The 23,947-nt window shown below is 58.9% G+C and overlaps 10 protein-coding genes across 10 annotated transcripts; 5 read left to right on the top strand and 5 right to left on the bottom strand.

Annotated features, from left to right (window-relative positions):
• Positions 1-85: 85 nt before the first annotated feature.
• Positions 86-2,607, top strand: GGTG_10291 (bifunctional purine biosynthesis protein ADE17). Its single transcript, XM_009228163.1, has 3 exons — positions 86-434; positions 535-2,035; positions 2,115-2,607. Exons 1-3 carry the CDS (start codon positions 286-288, stop codon positions 2,268-2,270), a joined length of 1,806 nt encoding a protein of 601 aa, XP_009226427.1. The 5' UTR covers positions 86-285; the 3' UTR covers positions 2,271-2,607.
• Positions 2,608-2,674: 67 nt separating this feature from the next.
• GGTG_10290 (DNA replication complex GINS protein PSF1) lies at positions 2,675-4,791 on the bottom strand. The gene is made up of 3 exons (XM_009228162.1): positions 4,412-4,791; positions 3,727-4,268; positions 2,675-3,606 (listed from the first exon to the last, which is right to left on the bottom strand). The coding sequence occupies exons 1-3, from the start codon at positions 4,436-4,438 to the stop codon at positions 3,513-3,515; spliced, it is 663 nt and encodes a 220-aa protein (XP_009226426.1). The 5' UTR covers positions 4,439-4,791; the 3' UTR covers positions 2,675-3,512.
• A 148-nt stretch (positions 4,792-4,939) lies between these two features.
• Positions 4,940-6,204, bottom strand: GGTG_10289 (elongation factor 1-beta; the record flags this gene model as incomplete). Its single annotated transcript, XM_009228161.1, has 5 exons — positions 4,940-4,960; positions 5,042-5,250; positions 5,334-5,713; positions 6,011-6,050; positions 6,165-6,204. The coding sequence occupies 5 exons, from the start codon at positions 6,202-6,204 to the stop codon at positions 4,940-4,942; spliced, it is 690 nt and encodes a 229-aa protein (XP_009226425.1).
• A 761-nt stretch (positions 6,205-6,965) lies between these two features.
• On the top strand, positions 6,966-9,852 carry GGTG_10288 (hypothetical protein). Its single transcript, XM_009228160.1, has one exon. The coding sequence runs from the start codon at positions 7,136-7,138 to the stop codon at positions 9,563-9,565; it is 2,430 nt and encodes an 809-aa protein (XP_009226424.1). The 5' UTR covers positions 6,966-7,135; the 3' UTR covers positions 9,566-9,852.
• A 645-nt stretch (positions 9,853-10,497) lies between these two features.
• On the bottom strand, positions 10,498-11,401 carry GGTG_10287 (ADP-ribosylation factor; the record flags this gene model as incomplete). The annotated part of the gene is made up of 4 exons (XM_009228159.1): positions 10,498-10,590; positions 10,671-10,736; positions 10,816-11,060; positions 11,254-11,401. The coding sequence occupies 4 exons, from the start codon at positions 11,399-11,401 to the stop codon at positions 10,498-10,500; spliced, it is 552 nt and encodes a 183-aa protein (XP_009226423.1).
• A 1,976-nt stretch (positions 11,402-13,377) lies between these two features.
• On the top strand, positions 13,378-14,876 carry GGTG_10286 (endosomal protein P24B). Its single transcript, XM_009228158.1, has 2 exons — positions 13,378-13,758; positions 13,859-14,876. The coding sequence occupies exons 1-2, from the start codon at positions 13,561-13,563 to the stop codon at positions 14,270-14,272; spliced, it is 612 nt and encodes a 203-aa protein (XP_009226422.1). The 5' UTR covers positions 13,378-13,560; the 3' UTR covers positions 14,273-14,876.
• On the bottom strand, positions 14,562-17,934 carry GGTG_10285 (hypothetical protein). The gene has a single exon (XM_009228157.1). It carries the CDS (start codon positions 17,638-17,640, stop codon positions 14,956-14,958), a length of 2,685 nt encoding a protein of 894 aa, XP_009226421.1. The 5' UTR covers positions 17,641-17,934; the 3' UTR covers positions 14,562-14,955.
• Positions 17,935-17,953: 19 nt separating this feature from the next.
• Positions 17,954-20,339, top strand: GGTG_10284 (hypothetical protein). The gene is made up of 3 exons (XM_009228156.1): positions 17,954-19,646; positions 19,730-19,742; positions 19,819-20,339. The coding sequence occupies exons 1-3, from the start codon at positions 18,810-18,812 to the stop codon at positions 19,914-19,916; spliced, it is 948 nt and encodes a 315-aa protein (XP_009226420.1). The 5' UTR covers positions 17,954-18,809; the 3' UTR covers positions 19,917-20,339.
• GGTG_10283 (splicing factor U2AF-associated protein 2) lies at positions 20,272-22,063 on the top strand. Its single transcript, XM_009228155.1, has one exon. It carries the CDS (start codon positions 20,586-20,588, stop codon positions 21,831-21,833), a length of 1,248 nt encoding a protein of 415 aa, XP_009226419.1. The 5' UTR covers positions 20,272-20,585; the 3' UTR covers positions 21,834-22,063.
• On the bottom strand, positions 22,048-23,732 carry GGTG_10282 (hypothetical protein; the record flags this gene model as incomplete). Its single annotated transcript, XM_009228154.1, has 4 exons — positions 22,048-22,579; positions 22,907-23,411; positions 23,491-23,560; positions 23,682-23,732. 4 exons carry the CDS (start codon positions 23,730-23,732, stop codon positions 22,048-22,050), a joined length of 1,158 nt encoding a protein of 385 aa, XP_009226418.1.
• Positions 23,733-23,947: the final 215 nt, after the last annotated feature.

The raw sequence follows: 23,947 nt of genomic DNA, 5'->3' as shown, positions 1-23,947 counted from the left end.
GTCGAGGTTATTTCAATTTTTTCCTTCTTCCCTTCTCCCGCGTCGCCTCTGAACGGTCGAGACCCACTGATTTACCGGCTCACACTCCGGCCGCCCAAAAAAAAAAAAAAAAAAAAAAAAAGACTCCGATTCTAGTCCGATTCTAGCGACCCACCCCGCGCCCCCTCTATGGGCTTGTGCTCTTCCCACCCTCCTCCTCTGCCTCTTGACTGAGACAGACAGCCCTTCTGGACCAAGCACACCCGGATATATCATATATCTCGTATCTGCAGCCAGGAACCAACGATGGGGGCACCACAGCGCATTGCCATTGTGTCGGTCTACGACAAGACGGGCCTGCTGGACCTGGCCAAGGGCCTCGTCAAGAATGACGTCCGCATCCTTGCCTCTGGCGGCACCGCCAAGATGATCCGGGAGTCTGGGTTCGCCGTTGAGTAAGTCGATATGGCAACGGCCAACGGCGCAAACGGTTGCCTTTTTTTGCTCGCCTTTGCTAACACGCTACCACCCGGCTCCTCTTCTCCCCTCACGCAGGGATATCTCGGCCATCACCAAGGCCCCCGAGATGCTCGCCGGCCGCGTCAAGACGCTGCACCCGGCCGTGCACGCCGGCATCCTGGCGCGCAACCTAGCGTCGGACGAGAAGGACCTGGCCGAGCAGAGCATCGACAAGGTCGACTACGTCGTCTGCAACCTGTACCCCTTCAAGGACACGGTCGCCAAGGTCAACGTGACGGTGCCCGAGGCCGTCGAGGAGATCGACATCGGCGGCGTCACCCTCATCCGCGCCGCCGCCAAGAACCACTCGCGCGTCACCATACTCAGCGACCCCAACGACTACGCTGAGTTCCTCAAGGAGCTCGACGCCGGCGAGATCAAGGAGTCGAGCCGTAAGCTCTACGCCCTCAAGGCCTTTGAGCACACGGCCGACTACGACGCCGCCATCTCCGACTTCTTCCGCCGCCAGTACGCCTCGGACGGCCTGCAGCACCTGGCGCTGCGCTACGGCGCCAACCCCCACCAGAAGCCCGCGGCCGCCTACACCAAGGGGGGTAAGCTACCCTTCAAGGTCCTCTGCGGCTCCCCGGGCTACATCAACCTACTCGACGCGCTCAACGCCTGGCCGCTCGTCAAGGAGCTCAAGGAGGCCCTCGGCAAGCCCGCCGCCGCGAGCTTCAAGCACGTCTCGCCCGCCGGCGCCGCCATCGGCACCCCGCTCAGCGAGAACGAGAAGAAGGTCTACATGGTGGAGGGCATCGAGGGCATCGACTCGTCGGGCCTGGCCCAGGCCTACGCCCGCGCCCGCGGCGCCGACCGTATGAGCTCCTTTGGCGACATGATCGCGCTGAGCGACGTGGTCGACGAGCCCACGGCCAAGATCATCTCGCGGGAGGTGTCGGACGGCATCATCGCTCCCGGCTACGACGCAGCCGCCCTGGCCATCCTGAGCAAGAAGAAGGGCGGCCGCTACCTGGTGCTCGAGATGGACCCCGAGTACGAGCCGGCGGCGCGCGAACAGCGCACCGTCTACGGCGTCGGCCTGTCGCAGCACCGCAACGACGCAAAGGTCTCGCCCGCCTCGTTCGGCACCGTCATCACGCCCAAGGACTCGCCCGCCGCCGCCGCCGCCGCCCCGCTGCCCGAGAGCGCGCTGCGCGACCTGACCGTCGCCACCATCGCGCTCAAGTACACGCAGAGCAACTCGGTGTGCTACGCCGCAGGCGGCATGGTCGTCGGCCTCGGCGCCGGCCAGCAGTCGCGCATCCACTGCACCCGCCTCGCCGGCGACAAGGCCGACAACTGGTGGCTGCGCTTCCACCCGCGCGTCCTGGGCGCAAAGTGGCGCCAGGGCGCCAAGCGGCCCGAGAAGAGCAACGCCATCGACCTGCTCGTCAGCGGCCAGCTGCCCAAGGGCGGCGCCGAGAGGGACGCCTTCGAGGTCCTGTTCGACGAGGTCCCCGCCGCCTTCACCGAGGCCGAGAGGGACGAGTGGCTCGGCAAGCTGACCAACGTCGCCATCTCGAGTGACGCCTTTGTAAGTGTCTTTTCCTCTTCCCTCAAAGCTCCGACATTGTCGTTGCGCTCGCCGACCTTTCCGTTAACCCCTCCGCCAGTTCCCCTTCGCCGACAACGTCTTCAGGGCTGCTCGCTCGGGTGTAAAGTACATGGCCGCGCCTACTGGAAGCCAGAACGACGGCATCGTCTTCGAGACGGCCGAGAAGCTGGGAATCACCTTCGTGGAGCAGAGCACTCGCCTCTTCCACCACTAAGCTCCTTTGTATAGTTCTTTTTTTTTTTTCAGCCAGGCAAACGCAAGCCACAAATCTTGGAGAGTATATATAATCCACCCACGATGCTTTTGGCCCCAACTCTGTTGTCAGGCATGTCTAAAACGGCCAGAGACGGAGGAAAGGGGAGAGCGAGAAACAAGGAAAAAAGAAAATGCTCAGAATAAAAAATTAAAAAGATTGCACTGTGGCTGTACGACAGCTTCAGAGCAGCCCACAGCGGCACAAAGCGGGACACAGTAGCACCAACACCGTGTGGGTGCACGGGCGGGCCCATCCAATGCATCTGATATCATGTACGCCACACCGTTCCCTTCCATTGTCGGGGGTGCAGCCGACCCCCCCATGCCCAGCCGGCTGTCGCTCCGGTGGCATGCCTGCATGTCGACTCCCACGCTGCCAAGAAGCTACGGCTACGACTGGTTGGGTGGGCTAAGTACATGTACAGCAGCCAGCCATCCAGCTGTGCGCCTTTCTTGTTTCCCTTCCCCTCTCTGCCTCTGCTGCCCCTCCCTGGTGCAGCTACTACCTGTCTCCTGGAAACATGCCATTCATCTTGGTACATACCCGGCGAAGCGCAACTGCTCGGCTCGATGGGTGTGGGTGTACCTACCGATTTCGGACCACGGAAAAGACGGCATGTGGCCGACACAACTCTACAGACCCGCGGCATCTGATGTCGAGACGGCCGCTGTATCAGGGTATAATTCGCATTACGTGTATTTGAAAGTGATGCCAAGTCCCTCGTAGGTGATGGCCCGCAATTGGCTTGTACGAAGTAGAAAGAAAAAGAGAGAAAAGAAAACGAGAGAGATATGCCTCGCACGGAGGGGCGGCACCACATGGACCTTGGGAATTGGGATTGATAAGAGTGCATGAGAAACTCCTAGGCTACCCGCAGAAGGTTTTGCCTGTATGTAGGTGTTGAGATACGTGCCGTGCATGCTTCACTCACTTCTCCCAAGCCTTGGGGACGAGCGGAACCGCTTGTGACCTACATAGTCACCCCTTTCCCCTAGCAAAAGGGAACTGCCATTGCTGATGGCCCTTAGCATATGTAGATGCAGAATCTAGGTTTTCGTTATCACCGCTAGTAGCTAGCCCCTCGCCCACGTCTACACGACTCTCTTTCTCGACGGGCCTGGCACACGTCCAGGGGCGTATGGGAAGCCGAGATAGACACGGCATGGTAAATGAGACTACTTGCCAATGGGCCAGAAGTACTCAGCCCAGCTTCTGCAGATAACCCTGGGCAATCAGCCGCTCCACGTCTCCCTGACGCACGTAGAATTGGCTGTTTTTGCTGAGCGTGATGGCGCTAAGTCGTGGAAGCAAGTCCACGTCATGTCAGCTCGGGTAGGCGCAACTCTGCGAGACAATGCCTTCAACGGCGGACGAAGGGTAGGTGGAAGGAATAGCGACACGGTCAATGACATACCCGTATTCAGTCTGGATCTCGCCTGCGTCCTTCAGGACTCTGACGTCGATAAAGAGGTCCCTGGGAGGCTCGAGGCTGCCTGTCAGGTCGATGTCGGTCCACTGGCCCTTGTACGCGGCTAGCAGATCGCTGTACTGGCGTACGTAGTCCTCCTCCTGGGGGCTGAGGCTGCTCGTGGGACCCTCGGTGTTGGCGGCGCGCCCGCCGCCGCCGCCGCCGTCGGCCGCCGCGCCTTCTCTCAGCTGCTGGCCGGAGAGGTCTAGGACATCAGCGCCGCTCCAGACGAGGTCCTCGAGCTTGTCGGTGCGCGTGCGGTGGTAGGCCAGGAGGCAGCGCTTGTTGCGGCGCATGGAGAGGTGGTCGACCAAGAGGGCGCAGGCCGTGGCCTGGTCCGCGCTGGGGTCGAAGGAGCCGTTGAAGGGCTCGAGGAGGCTGGCGACGTCCTTGTTGAGATCGCGCACCTCCCGCGTAGCCGCCCTGACCATTTCCGTCTGGTATGGCGGGAGGTGCGCCAGGTTTTGTGTCCGTTTGGCATGCTGGACCTGTTTGACCGTCAGACTGGTGCGCCTGACTACCGCGCAGGAGGGCACGTATAGGGGTGGCCAGGGCCTAGACACATGCTCCGGTGCCTGATCTGCTGCCCCGGTGGCGACAGGTAAAGGGGGCACCAAAAAAAACAACGAACCAGTTTATTTCCTAGGTCACCATACATCGTGGCCACCCAAGACGTAGGTATGCTCTACCTATATCTGTCTCTACCCAGCCAGAGGGACATGTGTTCGACGCGACGCGCCACGGACGACGGCGTGTGCACATGCACATGCACATGCATCCAACCAACCAATTCTCATAGCTAAACCCGCCAGGGCTTCAGGGGCCCGCCCCCTCCATGCCCCGCACATGCGAGCTTCCATGTTGCCCAGATATCAATGATTCCGTCTTGCGTCTCGCCTCCCCTCTAGGCTCACACAACACTGCTTCCAAGTTATGCCTACGACAAGATAACTTCCATCGAAATGTCATGGAGATGCCAACAATAAATGGTTCTCAATACTTTCTTTTGATTTCGTTTTTGTGCTCGGACCAAGTTCTCTGGCCAATCCCGAAAAGCCGGCAGGCAGAGAGCCATGGATGCTTCCTAGCTACATGGTCTAATTTTCTAGCTTCTTGGCTTCCCTCGGACCATCAAACCCACACTCCCGCGGTCAACTGCTTACAGCTTCTGCATGGCAGCCTATAATTGGAAGAAGAAATTGTGTTAGCGACGGTCCCTCCAGGTAGTGATAGTCATGAAGCAGTGGCAGGGTAAACGTACAACGTCGGTGGACTGGACATAGTCCTCGATCTCGGCAATCTCGTCCTGAAGCTCCTGGATACCAACCTTGTCGTCCTCGACGACCAGGGTGATCTGCAGCTTGTTGACACCGTAGCCGACGGGGACGAGCTTGGAGCCACCCCATACCAGGCCGTCCTGCGTGATAGCACGAACAGCCGCCTCCAGGGCCACCATATCGGTCTCGTCGTCTGGCCAGGTCCAATTCGTCAGCATAAGCTCTCGCGCCGTGCGTCATGACCGTCGCGCCATGACTTTTCATATGACCACATACCCCAGGGCTTGACGTCCATAGTCACGATGGACTTGGCGATCGTCTTGGGCTTGCTCTCCTTCTTCTTCCTGTACTCGGCCAGGCGCTCCTCACGGATACGCGCGGCCTCGGCATCCTCCTCCTCGTCGTCGCTGCCAAACAGATCGACATCGTCATCCTCCTCGGCGGCGGCCGGGGCCTTGGCAGGGTTCAGGGTAGCAGCGACCTCCTCCGGACCGTACTCAGTGTAGGGCTTGGCCGAGTCGCCAGGGAGCGTTGAGAACTCGTCCTCGAACGAGGCGATGTGCTTGTACCAGCGAGCAGCGTTGGGGTACTTCTCGGCGTCGGGGGCCGAGCTCAGGGCCTTGAAGGTGACGACATCAGCCTGGGTGGCAGCGGTTCTGTGCAAGCTCTGTTAGGATATGCGCGCATGAGGATGCTCGAACACTCGGAGCCGATTCCAAATTTAGGCTTGACAGCGTGCGTGTATGGTGGGCAACCAGAAGAGAGAATCAGAGGTGCACATAGTGCTTGCTTGGTCGTCATGCGCAGGGTCTTAAGCTGCTCGGAAACACGGACCAATGTTTCTCGTCATGTGTATGGGGAAGATGGCGGCAGAGGGTGCGAATTTTGGTGCGGGAGGAGATCACAGCACAGCCTGAGAGGGACGCCGCGCAGGAGAAGGGGGCAAAACGTACCCGACAATGTAGGAGCGGGTGTTCAGCCAGCTGTCGAGCGCTGGTGTATCCGTTAGCAACCGAAAGACATCATGACAAGCAAAACAAAGCGAGGCGCAAAACAGATATCCTCGCGTCTAGGAGGCCGCAGGATAAGCAAAACATGTGTACTTACTGGCAAGGCCAGCACCGGTGAGGATGTCAACGAAACCCATGGTGATTGGTTAGAGGAAGAAGGTAGAGGCCACTTGGTTTCTGTGAGAGGGAGGTTGTGAGGCGGAAAGTGGGAGGTAAGGAAGAAAAAAAGTAGGAGAGATGGAGTCGGGTCAGGTCGGTTGTAGGTGGGGTTGGGGGGTTGGCCGGCGCGCTGGACTCTCTCCCAGGTGGTGAAACCCGTTTTTTTCTTCTTCCTCTTGTCGCCGTCCCAGGATGAGGGGTCCTGGCTAAATTTCCAAATTGCCCCTCCATGCCCGCGGTCTGGCAGGCAAATTCAGATAAGATAAGAGGACAGAAGTGGGTCTAGGCCCGCGTTGAGGCCCAAGGTGAGCGAGGTCCCAGCAAGGGAAAAAAAAAGGAGACACAGAGAGTGTGAATGTGCTATACAGTGACAAAAGACCGGAAAAATATAATGAACTGAATCGAATGAAGATCCCACCTACCGCTTCATCTTTTCCGCATGTTTCTGTGGCAGGTTTACCCCTTTCTCCCCCTGCGTTTAAACATTTGGTTTTCACTTTCATCCCTTTTTCGGTCATTATGTAGTGATTTTGTCACCAGATTGTCCACCCAGAGGCAGGTGGAGCTCTGATTCAGTCTCGAAGCTGCTCGAACAGTCGAAATGCTTCAGTTTGGTTCTCGACAGCCGACGGCAGCACGCCATAATTGATATACTCGCCACCATATCAGGATCTATTTAACTGTCTGGTGGCTGCTCTTTCCTCTTCAGTTCCTTGACATTGCAGTTCTGGAAACACCCCCTTGACGCAGCCACGAGATTTGAGAATAAGCTCACGCATCATCTCTTCGGGTATAGATAGACCTGCCGATTTATATCCGCGCCTATCTATAACAATACCCACCACCTACCCAGGCAGTGACTATTTGTTTGCCATGCGCTAGACGAAATCTGTGCGCAAACAAGGCACAATGATAGCCAGTGCTGGAACGTCGAGCCGCCTCCACATGTTGGCACCGCGCTTCGCAGCACGAACGCCAGCCGGGACTCTACTACGCCATGGGCAGCCGAGGTTTGCAGCTGCCGGGTGCGGCGCGCGACTCTCGCCTCCTGGGATAGCTGCCTCCGTTGGCGGGTCCCGGGTGTTACCAAGCCTGTTGCCAGTAGCCCCCGTGCGATGCTATGCCAGCGGACGCCCTCACCCCCCGGGCGGCACCCACCGTATGAACCTCGGAGCGGAGGAAGAGAAGCCAGCTCTGGAGCAGTATGGCGTCGATCTTACGGCGAAGGCAAGGGAAGGGAAGCTCGACCCCGTCATCGGCAGAGACCCCGAGATCCAGAGAACCATCCAGGTCTTGAGCCGTAGGACCAAAAACAGCCCCGTGCTCATAGGAAAAGCCGGCACGGGCAAGACGGCCATTCTCGAGGGCCTTGCCCTGCGCATCGTCCGCGGCGATGTTCCCGAGAGCATAAAGAACAAGCGCGTGATAAGCCTGGACTTGGGCTCGCTGATCGCCGGGGCCAAGTTCAGGGGCGACTTTGAGGAGCGCCTGAAGAAGGTGCTCGCCGAGGTTCAGCAATCCGAAGGCCAGATAATATTGTTCATTGACGAGCTGCACACCTTGCTCGGCCTCGGCAAGGCCGAGGGCTCCATCGACGCCTCAAACCTCCTGAAGCCTGCGCTGTCGCGGGGCGAGCTCCAGTGCTGCGGAGCCACCACACTCAACGAATACCGCCTGATCGAGAAGGACGTCGCGTTAGCGCGGCGGTTTCAGCCCATTCTCGTCAACGAGCCCACGGTCGAGGACACCATCAGCATCCTGCGCGGAATCAAGGACAAGTACGAAGTCCACCACGGCGTGCGCATCACCGACGGCGCCCTCGTGGCGGCTGCCACTTATTCGAATCGCTACATCACGGATCGTTTCCTTCCCGACAAGGCGATCGACCTGATGGACGAGGCGGCGTCGTCGCTGAGGCTGCAGCAGGAGAGCAAGCCAGAAGACATCATGCGCCTGGACCAGAGGATAATGACGCTGCAGATCGAGCTGGAAAGCCTCCGGAAGGACAAGGACGTGGCCAGCCGCGAGCGACGGGAGAAGCTCGAGGCGGACCTGAAGGCGCTGCAGGACGAGGTCCGCACGCTCAACGAGAAGTGGGACAAGGAGCGGGCGGAGCTCGAGGCCATCAAGAAGACGCAGGCGGAGCTGGAGCAGGCTAGGGTCGACCTGGACCGGGCGCAGCGGGACGGCAACTTCGGGCGGGCGTCGGAGCTCCGGTTCGGCGTCATACCCGGACTCGAGGCCACGCTTCCCAAGGACGGCGAGTCCCCGATCAAGGGCGGCGAGGGCGCACTGATCCACGACTCGGTGACGGCCGACGACATCGCCACCGTGGTGTCGCGCGCGACGGGGATCCCGGTCGCCAAGCTCACGTCGGGCCACATCGAGAAGCTGGTGCACATGGAGGACACGCTGCGCGAGTCGGTCCGGGGCCAGGACGAGGCCCTCTCGGCCGTGGCCAACGCGGTGCGGCTGCAGCGGGCCGGTCTCAGCGGCGAGAACCGGCCGCTCGCGTCCTTCTTCTTCCTCGGCCCCACGGGCGTGGGCAAGACGGAGCTCTGCAAGAAGCTCGCCGGCTTCCTCTTCTCGACCGAGAACGCCGTCGTGCGCTTCGACATGAGCGAGTTCCAGGAGAAGCACACCATCAGCCGCCTCATCGGCGCGCCCTCGGGTTACGTCGGCTACGAGGACGCCGGGCAGCTGACCGAGGCCGTCCGCCGCAAGCCCTACGCCGTCCTGCTCTTCGACGAGTTCGAAAAGGCCCACCGCGACATCTCGGCCCTGCTGCTCCAGGTCCTGGACGAGGGCTACCTGACCGACGCGCAGGGCCACAAGGTCGACTTCCGCAACACCATCATCGTCCTGACCTCCAACCTGGGCGCCGACATACTGGTGGGCGCCAACCCCAACCACCCCTACACCGAGGCCGCCGACGGCACCATCAGCCCGGACGTGAGGGGCGCCGTCATGGACGTCGTCTCGTCGGCGTACCCGCCCGAGTTCCTCAACCGCATCGACAGCTTCATCATCTTCAAGCGCCTGGCCCTCCCCGCGCTCCGGGACATTGTCGACATACGGCTGAGGGAGCTGCAGGACCGCCTCGCCGACCGCCGCATCACGCTCGACGTGCCCGGCCACGTCAGGGACTGGCTCGCCGAAAGGGGGTACGACCCCAAGTTCGGCGCCAGGCCGCTCAACCGCCTCATCACCACCGAGATCGCGAACCGCCTGGCGGATAGGATCATCCGGGGTGAGATCAAGACGGGCGACGTCGCCACCGTCAACATAGCAGATGACGCGACCTCGCTCAAAGTGACGTGCTCGACACCGCAAACGTGATGCTCCTGGTTTGATGCCTTGCGTCGCGATGTCTGATATCAGAATTCTCTTGTTGGCCGCAAACTTACGTTTGAACGATACGAGGATGACTCATGTAAAATGATCACAACTCCGGTCTGTAGCATGTATGCATCTTATTGTTCGATATTTCCACTTCTTTCATACGGACCTGTAAAGTCAACAACCATTAACTGAAAAATGGAATCTAAGACTTGGACACTACAGACCTAGGCGCCTCTCACCCCCCACAGCCCCAATGGATCCCTTGGCGTTCATGTAGCCTGCATGGAGGTGTGGACTGATAGAAATTGCAGTCAAACTACCGTAGGTTGGGAAGTTCCGTTCCATCGCTACTTGTATGTTTGTTGGGCGACACATTCAGTTACCATCAAGGGAACAACGGAAAGTATAGTCGCATTAAAGTCACATTGACAACATTCAGACATGAGACAGACACCACCGCGATACGCAGGCAACAGTAAACAAGACGGGCCCCAAGCGGAAAGAGAGCAAACTAGTCGGGGCGGAGCGAGTGGCCCATGTCCTGGCGCGGTTTCGAACCGCAGAGGTGAAAAAGGGGGGCCGACCCGGGGAAGCGCGAGATAATCCGTCGTGATTCAAATCGTACAAAGATTCCAATCCAGCACGCCCCTTTCTTGAGAGAAAAAGAAGAAACGTCGACAAGAATTTCCCGAGCATGAGAGGGCGCTTGAGTTTTAAAAAAGTAAAGAAAAAACGTCGAGTCGGGAGTCATGGCATTTGCTTGCTTGGACGCGCGTCCCGAGAGACCACCGCTGGCCACAGTGCGGTTGGGCTTGACGCTGAAGTGAGGAGAACTATTCGATTGGTATGACGGATACTTGGCGAGTTACAACCGAGCCTCGAGGAGGCGACTGTGGGAGAGGAAGAAGGGGGTCCGAGCTCTTCGTTCTTTACTGATGACCCGCCTTGCGGAGGGTCGTCGCAAGCCATTCGAGACCCTCGTAAAGACCGTCTCCAGACGTGGCACAGGTCGATTGGATGTACTATAAGATGCGGTTAGAACACAGAACCACCGGCACACGCGGGTGAGGAGAGCTCGTATGAAGCTGGGATATATGCTTACCCAGGCACGTTGTCTCAAGCTGTGGAGGCCCAGCTTGTCTGTGATCTCGGCCGCGTTCATGGCATTCTAGAGGCAGGCAACTCGTGTCAGCAAAAAAACGTGCCAAGCATAAACTAGGGCACGGATGGGGTAGTTGAGGACGTACAGGAAGATCCTGCTTGTTCGCAAAGACCAGGAGGATGGCCTCTCGGAGCTCGTCCTCGTTGAGCATGCGCTGAAGCTCCTCGCGGGCCTCGACGATACGGTCACGATCGTTGGAGTCGACGACGAAGATGATACCCTGCGTGTTCTGGAAGTAATGTCTCCACAGAGGCCTGATCTTGTCCTGGCCACCAACATCCCACACGGTGAACTGGATGTTCTTGTACTCGACAGTCTCCACGTTGAAACCTGGTCGAATGAGTCGCGTTAGCCTCAGATATTGCATAGCGCGTGTTGCGTTTGCGGGTGTGGACAAATCACAACATTCAAGCAGGACATGTGCCAGCAAGCCATAGCTAGGAGTCGGGGAGATATGACACCGCACAGCCACGGGCAAGACAACTATAATGTGCTGGGGAAGAGCGAGCTCAGGGGGCCATACCGATGGTGGGAATCGTGGTAACAATCTCGCCGAGCTTCAGCTTGTAGAGAATGGTGGTCTTTCCGGCAGCGTCGAGACCGACCATGAGAATTCTCATCTCCTTCTTCCCCCAGAGCCGGTCAAACAACTTGCTGACGCTGAGACCCATCTTGGCGACACGATATGTTGTAAGCGCAAGTGCTGTGGAGAGTTGATAGACGCCTTCTTGTCGATAAGAAGGGATTGAGTCTTTCTGTCGCGGGAGGGCAGGGTTAGCACGGTGTCGAAATAGTCAATGCGGCAGTCTGTTTTCAACGACACTCTGACGAGGGCCGAGCGAGCTGTGCAGATCTTCCGAGATCAAAGTATGATGCTGTTGGCGCGTCTGGGGTCGGATTGCAGATGGATATTGGGGCAGAGGGGAGGCTCGAAGTGATATAAAGGATGCGGTGGTGAAAGGACAGATATGCGTGCTGTTGACGCGACGGTCATCCAGGCAGACTAAGCCGGATTGCGCGCTGGGATCGCGGGGAGGACTAGACGAAGGCCAGGCAGCCGACAGATGACAGCTACCGACGGCAGAGAGGGTGCAGGCCAGAGAAGGGGCCGGGCAGAGCAAGGCTAGGCGGCGGCTTGACTGGGTGGGAGCGGGAGGGGTGCGCGGGAGCAGTGGTGCGTGGGCATGCGACAGAGACAGCAGCAGGAGGCGAGGCCGAGGGGGTCAAGGCCAGCAGACCAGCAGCAGCAAGAAGCAAGCGACGGCTCCAGCGTGTCGAAAGGGCGACGTTGGGTGGATGGAATGGCTCACCTTCGGCGCGGGATGGGCAGACGCGATGCCGTTGTGTTCTCGTGGATGGCGATGTACCCGTGTGCGAGGTTGAGTCGGTGTGTGGGAATTGAAGGTTGGAATGGGAGCAGAGAGTAGAAAGTGGATGTGGTCTCTTCGACCTGTCGGGGGTGACGGCCCACAGGCGTCAGTGGACTGTGCTGCTGGTGGGTAAGTGCAAGCGGACTGGTCCCTTTTTTTCTTTCTTTTTTCTCCCCCTCCCTTCTTTTCTTCGCTGATTACCACCTCGACATTTCCAGTCCCCCGCACCCCAGCAGGCCTTGCAACCTCAGCAAACCCCGACCGCAGGCTTCCAAGTCTAGGACTCTAGAAGGCCAGCTGACTGGCTGTTGACGGCCCAAGGCGTCTGTGCACCGCCTACTCGGCTCCCCTACGGAGTGCATACATGCTACATATGGATACATGGCAGATAGCAGCGCCGGGTGGAGCCTGGGTATGCCTGTCTCCTGGACCAAAGATAATGAGGCGGCTGCGCTGACTGGGCCACAGGCGGTGGTGCTCGTTTGTGCTGCACCCCACCAGCGCTGCCCCTTGACTCCTAGCACCACCTCGGGCTGCTGCCGCAGCATACCGTGTTCTGTTGCCCTGGCAGTGGGCGCTACAAGGCAGCAGTGCTGTCTCTCGCCGCTGCTAGTAAGATTGACACTCCTTGCACTCCTTTGTACTCGCCCTGGCCGAGTCATCCTCGAGATCGAGCCAGAACCTTGGAACTGCTTTCTTGCGGCGACGTGTTCGATCCCTCGGCAGGGCCTAGACAAGCTGTATTCGATATAAATTTGCCACTTGGTTTGATGGGGCTGCTGAACGGTGTCTTTTTCTTTCAGGCCGTGGCGCGGCTGAACAAGTGACCGGATTTGAAACTCGGCCATTGCAGGCCCAAATGTTCAGCGGGCAGGGGCTGCCGCAGAGTGACTAGCTAGATACGTTGCGTGTCAGGCTGGCTGCATCCGAGGAATGGATCCGATCCGAACCAGCAGGCTTCGGGCCAACAGGAAAGTCGACCCGGCGAGCACACCGACGTGGATGGGCAGTCCTAGAGCACAGGATCCTGGGCTGGGACTGCGTCGATATGTGGTTAACATGCGGCTTGACGCACTAATCTAAACATGGTAACAGGCTCTTAGGCGGGCTGTAGAAATCCGAGGGGAACGAACCGCCGCCATTGATCTTCGCCCCTCATCATGTGATAGGCCGGCCACAGTGGAATGGCGCAGGCTCCGCTCTGGGTGACAGCAATCATCCAGCCACGCCAGCGCCAGCTTGTGGCAAAGCGAGCGTTGTGTTGTGAGCCTCAATTGTGGAGCCATAGTGGGGCGGTTCGATATCGCCAAGTTGTCCAGCCTGGAACTTCAAGCTGTGCCTGAGGTTGGTTGGCCATTGCCGCGAGCGTGAACAGCGGCCCCTATAGCACACCCATCGACGACAAAGTCTGAACGCACGGCCACACAGTAGCACGCGAGACAGCCAGCGCAAAAGGAACCATGAGGCTCTTCTCGATCCCCGGCCTGCTGGTCGCGGCCGGCCTGCTCCAGGCCACTGCCGCGCACAACATCGCGCTCCCGGCCCACGGCCGTGAGTGCTTCCACGAGCAGCTACACAAGGACGACAAGATGACCGTCACCTTCCAGGTCGGCGATAGGGAGTTCGGCAGTGCCGGGAACCTCGACATTGACTTCTGGGTAAGATAACCCGCCGCCCCCCTCCTGCGAGGTGGCCTGCCTCTCCTGCCTCGCACACCACGAACCCACCCCCTAACGCGAGGGGCCAACCCGCCGCCAGGTCACGAACCCGACCGGCCAGTACGAGACGTTCGAAAAGTCGACTTCCAACGGCGACTTCTCCTTCACGGCCCACCACGACGGCCAGTACACGTACTGCTTCGGCAACGAGCACTGGGGCGCCACTAGCAAGGAGGTCTCGTTCAACGTGCACGGTATCGTCTACGTCTCCGAGTCGGACCACCCCCACGACCCGCTCGACGCCGCCGTCAAGCAGCTCTCGGAGCTGCTGGCCCAGGTCAAGGATGAGCAGAGCTACATCATCCTGCGCGAGCGCACCCACCGCAACACCGCCGAGAGCACAAACAGCCGCGTCAAATGGTGGAACCTGTTTGTCATTGGTGTCGTCATTGGCGAGTCCGTCTTCCAGGTCTGGTGGCTGCGGAGGTTTTTCGAGGTCAAGAGAGTGGTGTAGGGTGACTTGTTGGGGGCTTGAAGTGCTGCTTTCGTGAAGTGTACCATTAGAACAGACATTTACAGAATCCAGCTGGAGATATTTAGTCTCTATGCTTGCGATGTACCACCCGAGGACGGCTGGCAAGAGGGCAATAGGGGTCTGGGCAAGTCGAAGCACAGACTTAAACTCCCAAAATGCGAACTAGTTATCCGAGGGCTAGGGGTTGTTGCTCTCCGAAGTTGTTGCCCATGTTTATTTGAATACTCGTTCTTGTCATTACATATTCGGATCACACCCCATGATTTTACTCTTCTGCGCTTTCCAGTCAAGTCCCTAGCTAACAGATTCAATGTCCCGAATTTTGGTCCTGTCACTGTCTGTGAGCGTGTGTTTTAATCATTGCAGCTACATCTCCAGCGTTTGTGAGGTAGATTTGACAGAGATGACAACAGTGCGGGGGTAACATTAACGCGTCTATAAACCAACAACCCTGGTATGGAACGAACCGTCCCCTTCTCGACACATATCATCGTGTAACAAATCCCAGACAGCTTCAAATAACAAATAGCAATAATCCCATCCATATAAAACGCCATGCAGTTCGCAAGAAATTCGTTCGCCGGCCGGATACGCATGGTGAACGCGGTCAGATCCCCAGAACAAGAAATTCAGTCACAAGAAAGAAAAACCCTGCTCGACACTCAAAGTGACGGATCCGTGCCGGACACACCATGGCCGTCGAAGGTCTCGTCCAGGTTTCGGTCAACTGGAAGATCAACGTCCTTGATAGGATGGAGTAGCATTGGGGGGAGGCACATGCGGCCCTCTCCACCTCGCATCTGGCCGACGGTGCCGCTCTCTTCCCTTTGCTCGTCCTCGCTCGTTTCAAAGGAGGGGCCCCCGTCGTTGTTGACCTGGAGACCGAGCCAGCGCCTATACAGGTTTGGCCCGAAGCCCGAGTTGTAGAACCACGACATGCCCTTGAAGTTGTGCTCGCGCTGGCCAAAGACCGAGGTGCGCGAGCCACCCGAGGCCCCATTACGACCGCCGTTGAACAGGCGTGCCATCAGGTCCGTCGGCCAGCGGCGGTCCACAAAGAGGGGATGGGGAGCATAGACGGCCTTGTAACCGTGATGGAGCGCCACCGTTGCCGGCCACATCTCGGGAAAGGCGTGGTGCTTCTTCAGCGCTGTCTCGCGGTGCATGGTGAGAAGCAGTCTCCTCGACATACGCGCGGCCGAGATGATGGCTGCCCTGCGCGGTGGCTTGCCCTTTCCGTCCGTCTCATTGTAGCCAGCGATGTCGTCGGCCAGCAGCCAAGTTGTACCCTCGGGGTCGAAGATTGGCGAGAGCGTGATCAAGTCTGCCTCCTCGCCCACTCCCCACTTGTACTTGTCCCGCTCGGCCGTCGTGGGCGGCTCTGGGTCGTTCTCCTCCTCGAACCAGTCGTTGGGGTCCTGGGCGCGCCTCGGGCCCCAAACGCTTGGCTCCCCATGAACAGCCGCCTTGCCGCCGGGGCCCTTTCCGCCCAGACCGCTCCATATGTTGTCCGCTCCAGTCGTGCCCATCTCGGTTTGTACGCGAGCCATCTGCCTGAAGTCGTCCCAGGTCCCGTGCACAGAAGGCATGTAGAAACGCGCATTGCGTTCCCACATGCCCTTCCTCGGCTGCTGCGATGCCCACTGCTCCAGGCGGGAGAAGAGGTCGTAGTGATGCCCTGTGTAGCGGATGTCCATCTCCCACTGCCAGAAGAAGTCATACTCGGGGTGCGTATGGGCAAAGTACTGCATGGCCATCTGCAAGCCGCGGTAGGCACCATGCACGGGATGCTCAGGGCCTCGCGTGAACAGGTCAGGGATACCGTGATACAGCGAGAGCATCTGCGTCTCGGTCCAGAGCGTCACCAGGCCGCGGAACTCCTCTGGAATGGTTGCCTCGATCCTGACCCGATACGCCTCATCATCGGCCCAGATTGGGTGCGCCACGTCGTTGCGCACCTGGACGAGGAGATGAACATCATAGCGACCACCGGATGCGAGAGAGAGCTCCGTTATGAGCGACCGTAGGTTCATCTTGTCCTCTTCCTTGAACAAGTACTCATCCCAGCATCGGATGACAACAGCCGTCCTGGACTCTCGCCCATGCCGCTGTGTCTCCGACGGGGGCGTTTTGGTCGAGTTTGAATGCTTTGCCTGTGCGCCCGGGACGGCAGTGGCGGTGTTGTCCTCCTTGGAAGCCGAGGCCCCGCCACGGCGACGGCGGCTCTTCGTGTCGTTAGGGCGCTGGCCAACGTAGAATCCGCGGGGAGGCGCCGCCTTTAACTCGAAAGCCTTGAAGCGGGCAGAATTTGATTCATAACAGCGGCGCTGGGCGTCGGCCCAGTTGACGGAGCGGAAATCGACCTGCCGTGAGGACGCCCAGACGGCCTGGGCGCCCTCACTGTCGCCGTGCTCGCCGATACCGAGACCGCCGTTGCGAGTAGAATAGCCAAAGCCATAGGGGCCGTAGCGGCCGTATCGGTCGAAACAGATATCCTCAGGGAGAGCAAGGAGCTCGTAGGACCCCATGATGTTATCCGGAAACCCACTGGGCCGCCCGTCAAAGTACCGGACGGGAGGCACCTTGACGGTTCCCTCGGCATCAAGGAAGCATTCGGCAATCTGCTGATGCTTGGAAAACACTGATGACGGGTACTGAGTGGCGAACTCCTTGCTCTCAGGGAAGTTTCCATTTGCAGGTGCGGCCTTGGTGCTCTCGCGTGGCGGGGACAGCGAAGGATCGGCCGGCGATGACTTGTTCACCGCCTCATCCTCCAGCCGGGGGTATTCGGGGCTGTTGTCGGCCAGGGGGATCAGGGACCGGACGCCGCCGTAGTATCTGGTCAGGAAAGGATAGGACTCCCAGGCGGGCGGGGCGGCCTTGGGCTTCGGCAGTTTGCCCTCGGCCAGCCTCCTGTTCTCGAGCTGGCTCGCACGGACCAGACTGAATATCAATAGCAGGATACCAATCATCATGCCGGCACAAAGGTAGCGCACTATCCTGTTAGGAAGGCGGTAGAATGGAGAGCGGGTGGGCCGTCGGGGCATGGCGCGGAATGTTGGCCTCCTGGGCAGCATGCGAGTTGCCGACGAGTACGAGCCCGATGACTGCCTTGACCTGGAAGCGCTAGGCGTTGATGCGTCCGAGTAGTCTCCATCGAGGTCATCGTCGCTCAAGTCGTCCTCGTCGCTGCTGATGTCGTCGTCGTCATCATTGTCTCGGTCTGACGGTGCGTTGGCATGATATTTCTCCTTGGTTGGAGACGGGGATGGTAGTTGCTCGTAAACCGGAAGTGTAGCCTTCTGAGGGTTCCGCCACCTCAGAAGGCGGAAGGGAAAGCCTGCCATGCGATGCGCTCGCAGCAATCTGCTGCTACGGCTATCCCTGCGGCAAGCCCAGACGGGACGCTCGATATTGGTGATGGGCTCCTGTGTGTTGACCTGCAGATATTCGTGACCAGGCGAAAAGGCGGAGGGACGTCAGATTTGCTGGCTAACAATATGTCGACGGCGTGGTCTGTGCCAGGCGCATAGGTAGATAGAACAGGCCAATTTGATCTTGGGGTAGTAATGGAATGCTTGACGGCCAAAACGGGGTTGAGGTCTGGGACCTGGCTTTCGAATTTTAGCCGCGCATATTTTGATATTTTGGCGTGGGCGGAGCTCGTCGGTGTGGTTGACTGAGCAACCAACCATACATGTGCCAGGCGCGCCTGCCTGGGCAGCTCCCCCAACAAGCTGTTCCTGTGGAGGACACTGTGTGGAGTAGCCAACCATTGACAACTCGCCCCTGCGTGCCTGCCATTGGCAAACCACAAACAGCCAGCCCAGGCCAAAAAGAATGCCTCCTAATTATTGCTCCATTCACGACGAGCTTGCAGACGTCAGTCCGGCGGACAAGGTTTGAAAGCAGCAAGCTGGTGTCATGTCCGTCTGCTGATCATAACGCTACCACCCTTTGGAGACAGAGACGACCGACGTCTCGTGACCCCTCCTTTGCCGACGTCGGCAGCTCTGATGCTCCCTGCTCCGGCCGCAGAGCGCCGTCAATCGCTGCTGGCCACCATGGTCGCCATCCAAGAGCAGGAGCGCGTGACTGCTTGAGGAGAGCTCAGCACCGCTCTCTCATCCGAACATGGCACGGCTACCTGCTTCAACACTGATGCCCAAGTGGGACGGACATGGGAGCGTGCCAGCACAGCAGCCATTTGTCGCATCTTCCCACGCCGCTGCTAGTCCGGCCATGCAACGTGCAATGCATATAAAAACGACTGACTGTGGCTTGGTCCCTCAGAATTGCACTCCTTTTTTGTTGTTCTCTTTGGGTCCTTACTCTCGAGTGCCCACCTATGCCTTGGTATCCGACCGAGAAGTCGTTTGTCAACCACAAGATATTACCGCCCAGATACTCGAGCGAGCTGAAAACCTAAAACAAGAATACTTCGAGTCAATCATTGAACCCATTGGGTACTACAAGGAGCGAGCCTCCAGGACGACGACGCTTCAACCGCACCCACATGTTCTCTTCGCCCGAAACATCAGCATCTGTACTCATCGGAGGCAAAGTCGCCATGACTGAACATTCACCGGCCATGTTGCCCTCTCCCCCTCACTCGGCCACGCTCGGCGATGAGTCGAGGGAACATGGGCTTGCGATCAACATGGTCATCCGGCAGGACCCTTTTTCCATCACCCTCGATGCGCCGGCCCTGTTGGCGGTAACAATGGTGCTTATCTTTGGCATGCATACAATCGAGCAGCACATGTTTGCTTGTATTCTGGTTAGCATGCCTATTTTGCTGCTAATCCGGAATGACTACAATAATTTCCTAAATCTGGGCCCCGGCGGGACTCCCCCCACGCCCGCGGGCTACGTACGCCTGGCATGGTACCGCATATTTGCCCTCCGGGACCCCTTTACCCCGCCACCGACCAGCCCTGATAAAATACCGACTATGGGCATCCTCCAAGAGCAGCCCCTGTCGTTCCGTGCAGGCCCGCGTCCCTCTGTCGCCGGCCTGGCGCCGCAGAGGCAACTGGATCAGTGGGGCAGCTGGCAGCTCTGCGAGCTGCTCAAGACAGCTATAGAGAGCCTCTGCGCCAGGTACCCAGCCAAGTTCGGCGTTGGAACGTCGAGCATCGAGAAGCACGGATTTGCGCTGTTTGCGAGACACCCCGTCAATGTCTGTGGCAACGGCGAGATTGTTCATTTGCACAGCTCGGACAAGTCTATGCACATGAACCTCCATCCGGACGACATCAAAGAGGTGCTCCAAAGGGGCTGGGGCCAACGACACCCCCTGAGCTTCAAAGGCTGGGTCCAGTCACCGCTCCCAGACACCTTTATGATGATAGTGAGTTGGGCTGCTCAAGTGACATAGTATATCGAATACCGCTGACAACGCCTCTGCGCCTGTTTTGTTTTAATGCAACAAAGTACGCACCGCGAGGTAAGTTCGGCTTCTTTGCTCCTTGTGTGGACAACTGGCTGTTCTAACTTCATCTGCCTTGACCTCATATCGTCAGACCAGAATGATCTTCAAATTACATGCAAGATTATCGAGGCCGCTATTTGGTACACAACAGCCGAGAAGATCGAGCTGAACCTCGCGGAGAGTCCGTAGGGTATCCATCCCATGGCTCATGAAGCGGCTGAGCTCCATCTTACTCTCGTTCTCCAGATTGTGGTATCTGTTTGTGCTAGGCGTTAGGTTAAGACTGTTGACGATGTGATTGTCGCCTGCGGGCAAATTTACCTTGTGATGGTTTATCCCCATTCGTATAATTACTTTCTGTGTCGCTTTTCCTCTTCCTTCTTCTTTCCTTGTCTGAAATTGCCGATTTTTGTTGGTCGACTAGGTTGGGCTAAAAGCAAAGGTGGGTCCCCGGCTCCTCGTAGGGGTGGGGCGGGGTGACGTGACGGTGCGCATTGATTCAATCTGGGATACTCCGCGCACAGTACATAAGGTTTCTCGGAGTACGTACCTTCCATAGGTCTGTGAGGCTGCCTGCCGAAAGGTCGAGTTGAAGGTTTGATCCGAGAAATCAGCCAATTCAGAACATTCAACGTCAGAAGCACACCTTGAGCTTATCAGAGTGAGCGACCTCGAATAGTCTATTCACAGTGCATCGCAACCACACCACAAGGTCGGCACCTCGCTTTCGTCCCAGGGTGGGAGCAATCTGGGCTGCGCGTCCCTTGTAGTTTGGCAAAGTGCTTCCTGGTCCCGGATCCAACTCTCTTCTCCCACCTTCCCTCCATCCCAGAACCTTCTTCCGCCCCGCGACGCGCCATGACCGACATCGCCGAGTTTTGGTCCTTCCCCACCAACCCTGCCGAGTTCGACTTGGACGACCGTATTTCCTTTTCCAAGCTCGACAACAAGCACATCGCGGTCCAGGAGGATGGCGCAGAGTACGAGTGGGACGGCGGCCTCAAGCGGTGGATCCCCGTCCTGGACGATGCGCTGATCGAGGAGCACCAGGCCGCCTACGGGCACGTGTCCGACGCCAACGACAGCCCGGCCGGCCCCCCTGCCGGCGGTGCCCGTAAGAGGAAGCACGACGACACGACGGCGGGGGGCGCCTCCAACAGCAACGGCGGGAGGAGGGGCGGCCCCAAGCGCCACGCCGCCTCGGCCGCCCCGCCCGCGCCGCGCCAGAACACGGCCGTGTACGTGACGGGCCTGCCGCCTGACGCTACCCTGGACGAGATCGCCGAGCTCTTCTCGCGCAAGTGCGGCGTCATTGCCGAGGAGATCGACGGGAACCGCCCGCGCATCAAGATGTACACGGACGCCGACGGCAACTTCAAGGGCGACGCCCTCATAGTCTTCTTCAAGCCCCAGTCGGTCGACATGGCCATCATGCTGCTCGACGACACCGACTTCCGCTTCACCAGCTCAGGCCCCCCCGCCCCGAGGATGCGCGTGCAGCCGGCCGACTCGAGCTACAAGAAGACGAACTACGATCAGCGCGACGAGAAGCAAGACGGCGGAGACGCGCCTGCCGCCGCCGCCGCCGCCGCCGCCGCCACGGCCGGCAAGGACGGGGCGGGCAGCAGACCGCAGCGCAACGCGGGCGACAAGCAAAAGATCATCAAGAAGACCCAGAAGCTGGACGCGAAGCTTGCCGACTGGGACGACGACAACCCTTACCCGCACCTCGCCGCGGCGCTGCCGCCCGTCGACGAGGGCCGGGCCCCCACGTCTCGCAAGGCGGACCGCACCGTCATCCTGAAGCACATGTTTACACTCCAGGAGCTCGACGACGACCCCGCGGCCCTGCTCGACATCAAGGAGGACATCCGCGACGAGTGCGAGAAGCTCGGCGACGTGACAAACATTGTGCTCTTCGACCAGGAGGCCGAGGGCATCGTCAGCGTCAGGTTCCGCCAGCAGCAGGCCGCCGAGACTTGTATCAAGCTCATGCACGGGCGCAGCTTCGACGGTCGTACAGTTGAGGCTTCATATTCCACCGGCAAGGAGAAGTTCAGGAAGTCCAAAGACAGGGGAGACGATCTCGACGAGGATGACGAGTAGTTTGGCCTCTCACGGGAGGTGTAAATCATGGCATGTTCTTCTTTTTGCTTGGTTTTGGTGCCCAGAGGTCTATATCCTCTGCTTCCGAATGTATGATATATGATAGGAGGGACTGCTAGGGCAGATCACCTAGTAGACGAGGAATATGCGCCTGCAAAGCGCGCAACACTGTTTGTGTAGGAACTCACTGAGTGCCCCCGATCTCCCATCATCATTATCTCTCCTCCTTGACCGTTTTTTTGACGCCCTCGACGAAAGCCTCGATGGCGTCGCCCCCGCCCAGAGGAACACTACCGCCGCGTACGAGGCCGCCGTTTTCGACCCGGATGCCCAGCGCCTCGGCTATGCTGGGCAGGCCTCCGTCCCTCAGCGCGACCGAGAGGCTCGAGAGGCTCTGGTGAAACTGGGGGCTGCGGAGGACCTGCTTGAGCAGCTTCCTCTTCTGGTCGAGGGTCATGGCCGCCTTGGCTGACGCGGCGGCGGCCGGCGTGGGCTCGCCCTCGTACTGGTCGTCCAGGGCGAGAACAAGGACCGTGGGCGGTAGTAGGTCCAATAGGCTGTCTAGGTGTTGGTCGGCAGCGGAGTCGACCACGGGTATTGTCGTTGACGGCTCCATGAGGTCCGTCAGCAGCGGGTACACCTTGCCCTGGCTCTGCTGCTGCACATTCCCCATGCCGGAGCCGCCCTTGAGCGAATTGAGGAAGTTTTGCACAGCCGTGGCTGCATCGGGGACGTCTCCGCTTGCACTAGTGCACCCGTTAGCCGGTCTAGTCTCGATTGAGTACCAGGCAGAGGAGACGCAACAATGACAAAAACAAAACCCCTTGTTAAAAACATCTCGCTGTCCACTAAGGTACAGGCAATTCATGCCGCGTGCGGGCTTGCGCAGTGGCATTTGAGGCGGCGGTGGCCAATCGATTTGAGACACCAACAATGTACCAGGCAAGGCCGTCTTCGCTCAGCCTACCCAGTACCTGCAGAAAGGACCAATGACCCCTGGGGGAAATTGTGACAGAGAGTGAAAGCAAGAAACGGCCGAGGAAAGCAAAATGAATGCTCGAGTGGAAACCTACGCTCTTGCGCCATCTGCACCACCCTCTCGGGCATCCTCGCCCTCTTCCCGGACGTCGCCTCCCGTGGCGTCCGCGCCGGCGCCACCGCTTGCGCTCTGGTGCTGGCGGTCATTGGACGCGCCCGGGCCACCGACGTCCTCCATGGTATCATCGTCGTCGTCCTCGCGTCGACTGTCGCCGCCACGGATGGCAGCCAGCTCCCGGGTCACATCCACCTCCTCACCCTGCAGCAGGCGGTCGACGACATCCCCGATCTTCTTGTCGCGTGGGCTAAACCAGGCCGCGTCGCCCGAGGTGCTCTGCGACTTGGACTGGAGCCAGAAGAGGTATCTGGTGGATGACGAGATGAACCTGAGCACAAAGATGCGGCCGTTGGTTTTGGACGTCGGCTGGTCGGCGTTGGTGTAGGGCACAAAGTGGCCGTCGCCGGGGACCATGACTAGGTCGAGCGGGGGCTCGTCGTCGATCGCCTGGGTCCGAGGACGCCAGCAGAAATGGATAAGTGCTAGAGGCCTGTCAGCGCGCAATACTATAGCTACTGGGTGATGACTGGGTGACGGTGCGGCGCGTGGGCTTTGGCGTACCATCCTCGGCATAGAGATAGATGTAGCCCGGCTGTGCCAAGGCCTTCACCTGGTGCGGCTCACTATCCGTCTATCGTTTGTTTTATCAGCTCGAGATCTGGGCGGAGGTAGGTAGCTCTCTGTACAGCTCCGTGGGATGGCATGGATGGGGAACTGAAAGCCAAGGCACGGTTCCAAAGAGCTGGACTGACATCGATTTCGCACTGCCCCGCCTTGAATGTGATCAGAGGCACGACAGACATTGTGCCGTTGTGAAGCTAGGTTCTGCTGCAGACGAGGCCCAAGAGTTCTGTTGAGTGAGGGCGAACGGCGAAGCTTTGAGAGTCGTGAATTGCACAGTGAGGCTCTCGGGTCGAGCGGGTTGCCTGGTCGTGTGGAGGACCTCGGTCGCAGCGTTTAGCTCAGGCTCAATGGATGCAGTTGAGTTGGAGTTGAGGGTACCTGGCCTAGGTAGCTC

Source organism: Gaeumannomyces tritici (assembly GCF_000145635.1).
Source record: "Gaeumannomyces tritici R3-111a-1 unplaced genomic scaffold supercont2.5, whole genome shotgun sequence".
Classification (NCBI taxonomy): domain Eukaryota; kingdom Fungi; phylum Ascomycota; class Sordariomycetes; order Magnaporthales; family Magnaporthaceae; genus Gaeumannomyces; species Gaeumannomyces tritici.
Note: the sequence above shows the minus strand (reverse complement) of the source record. Positions and strands in the feature narration are given on the sequence as shown.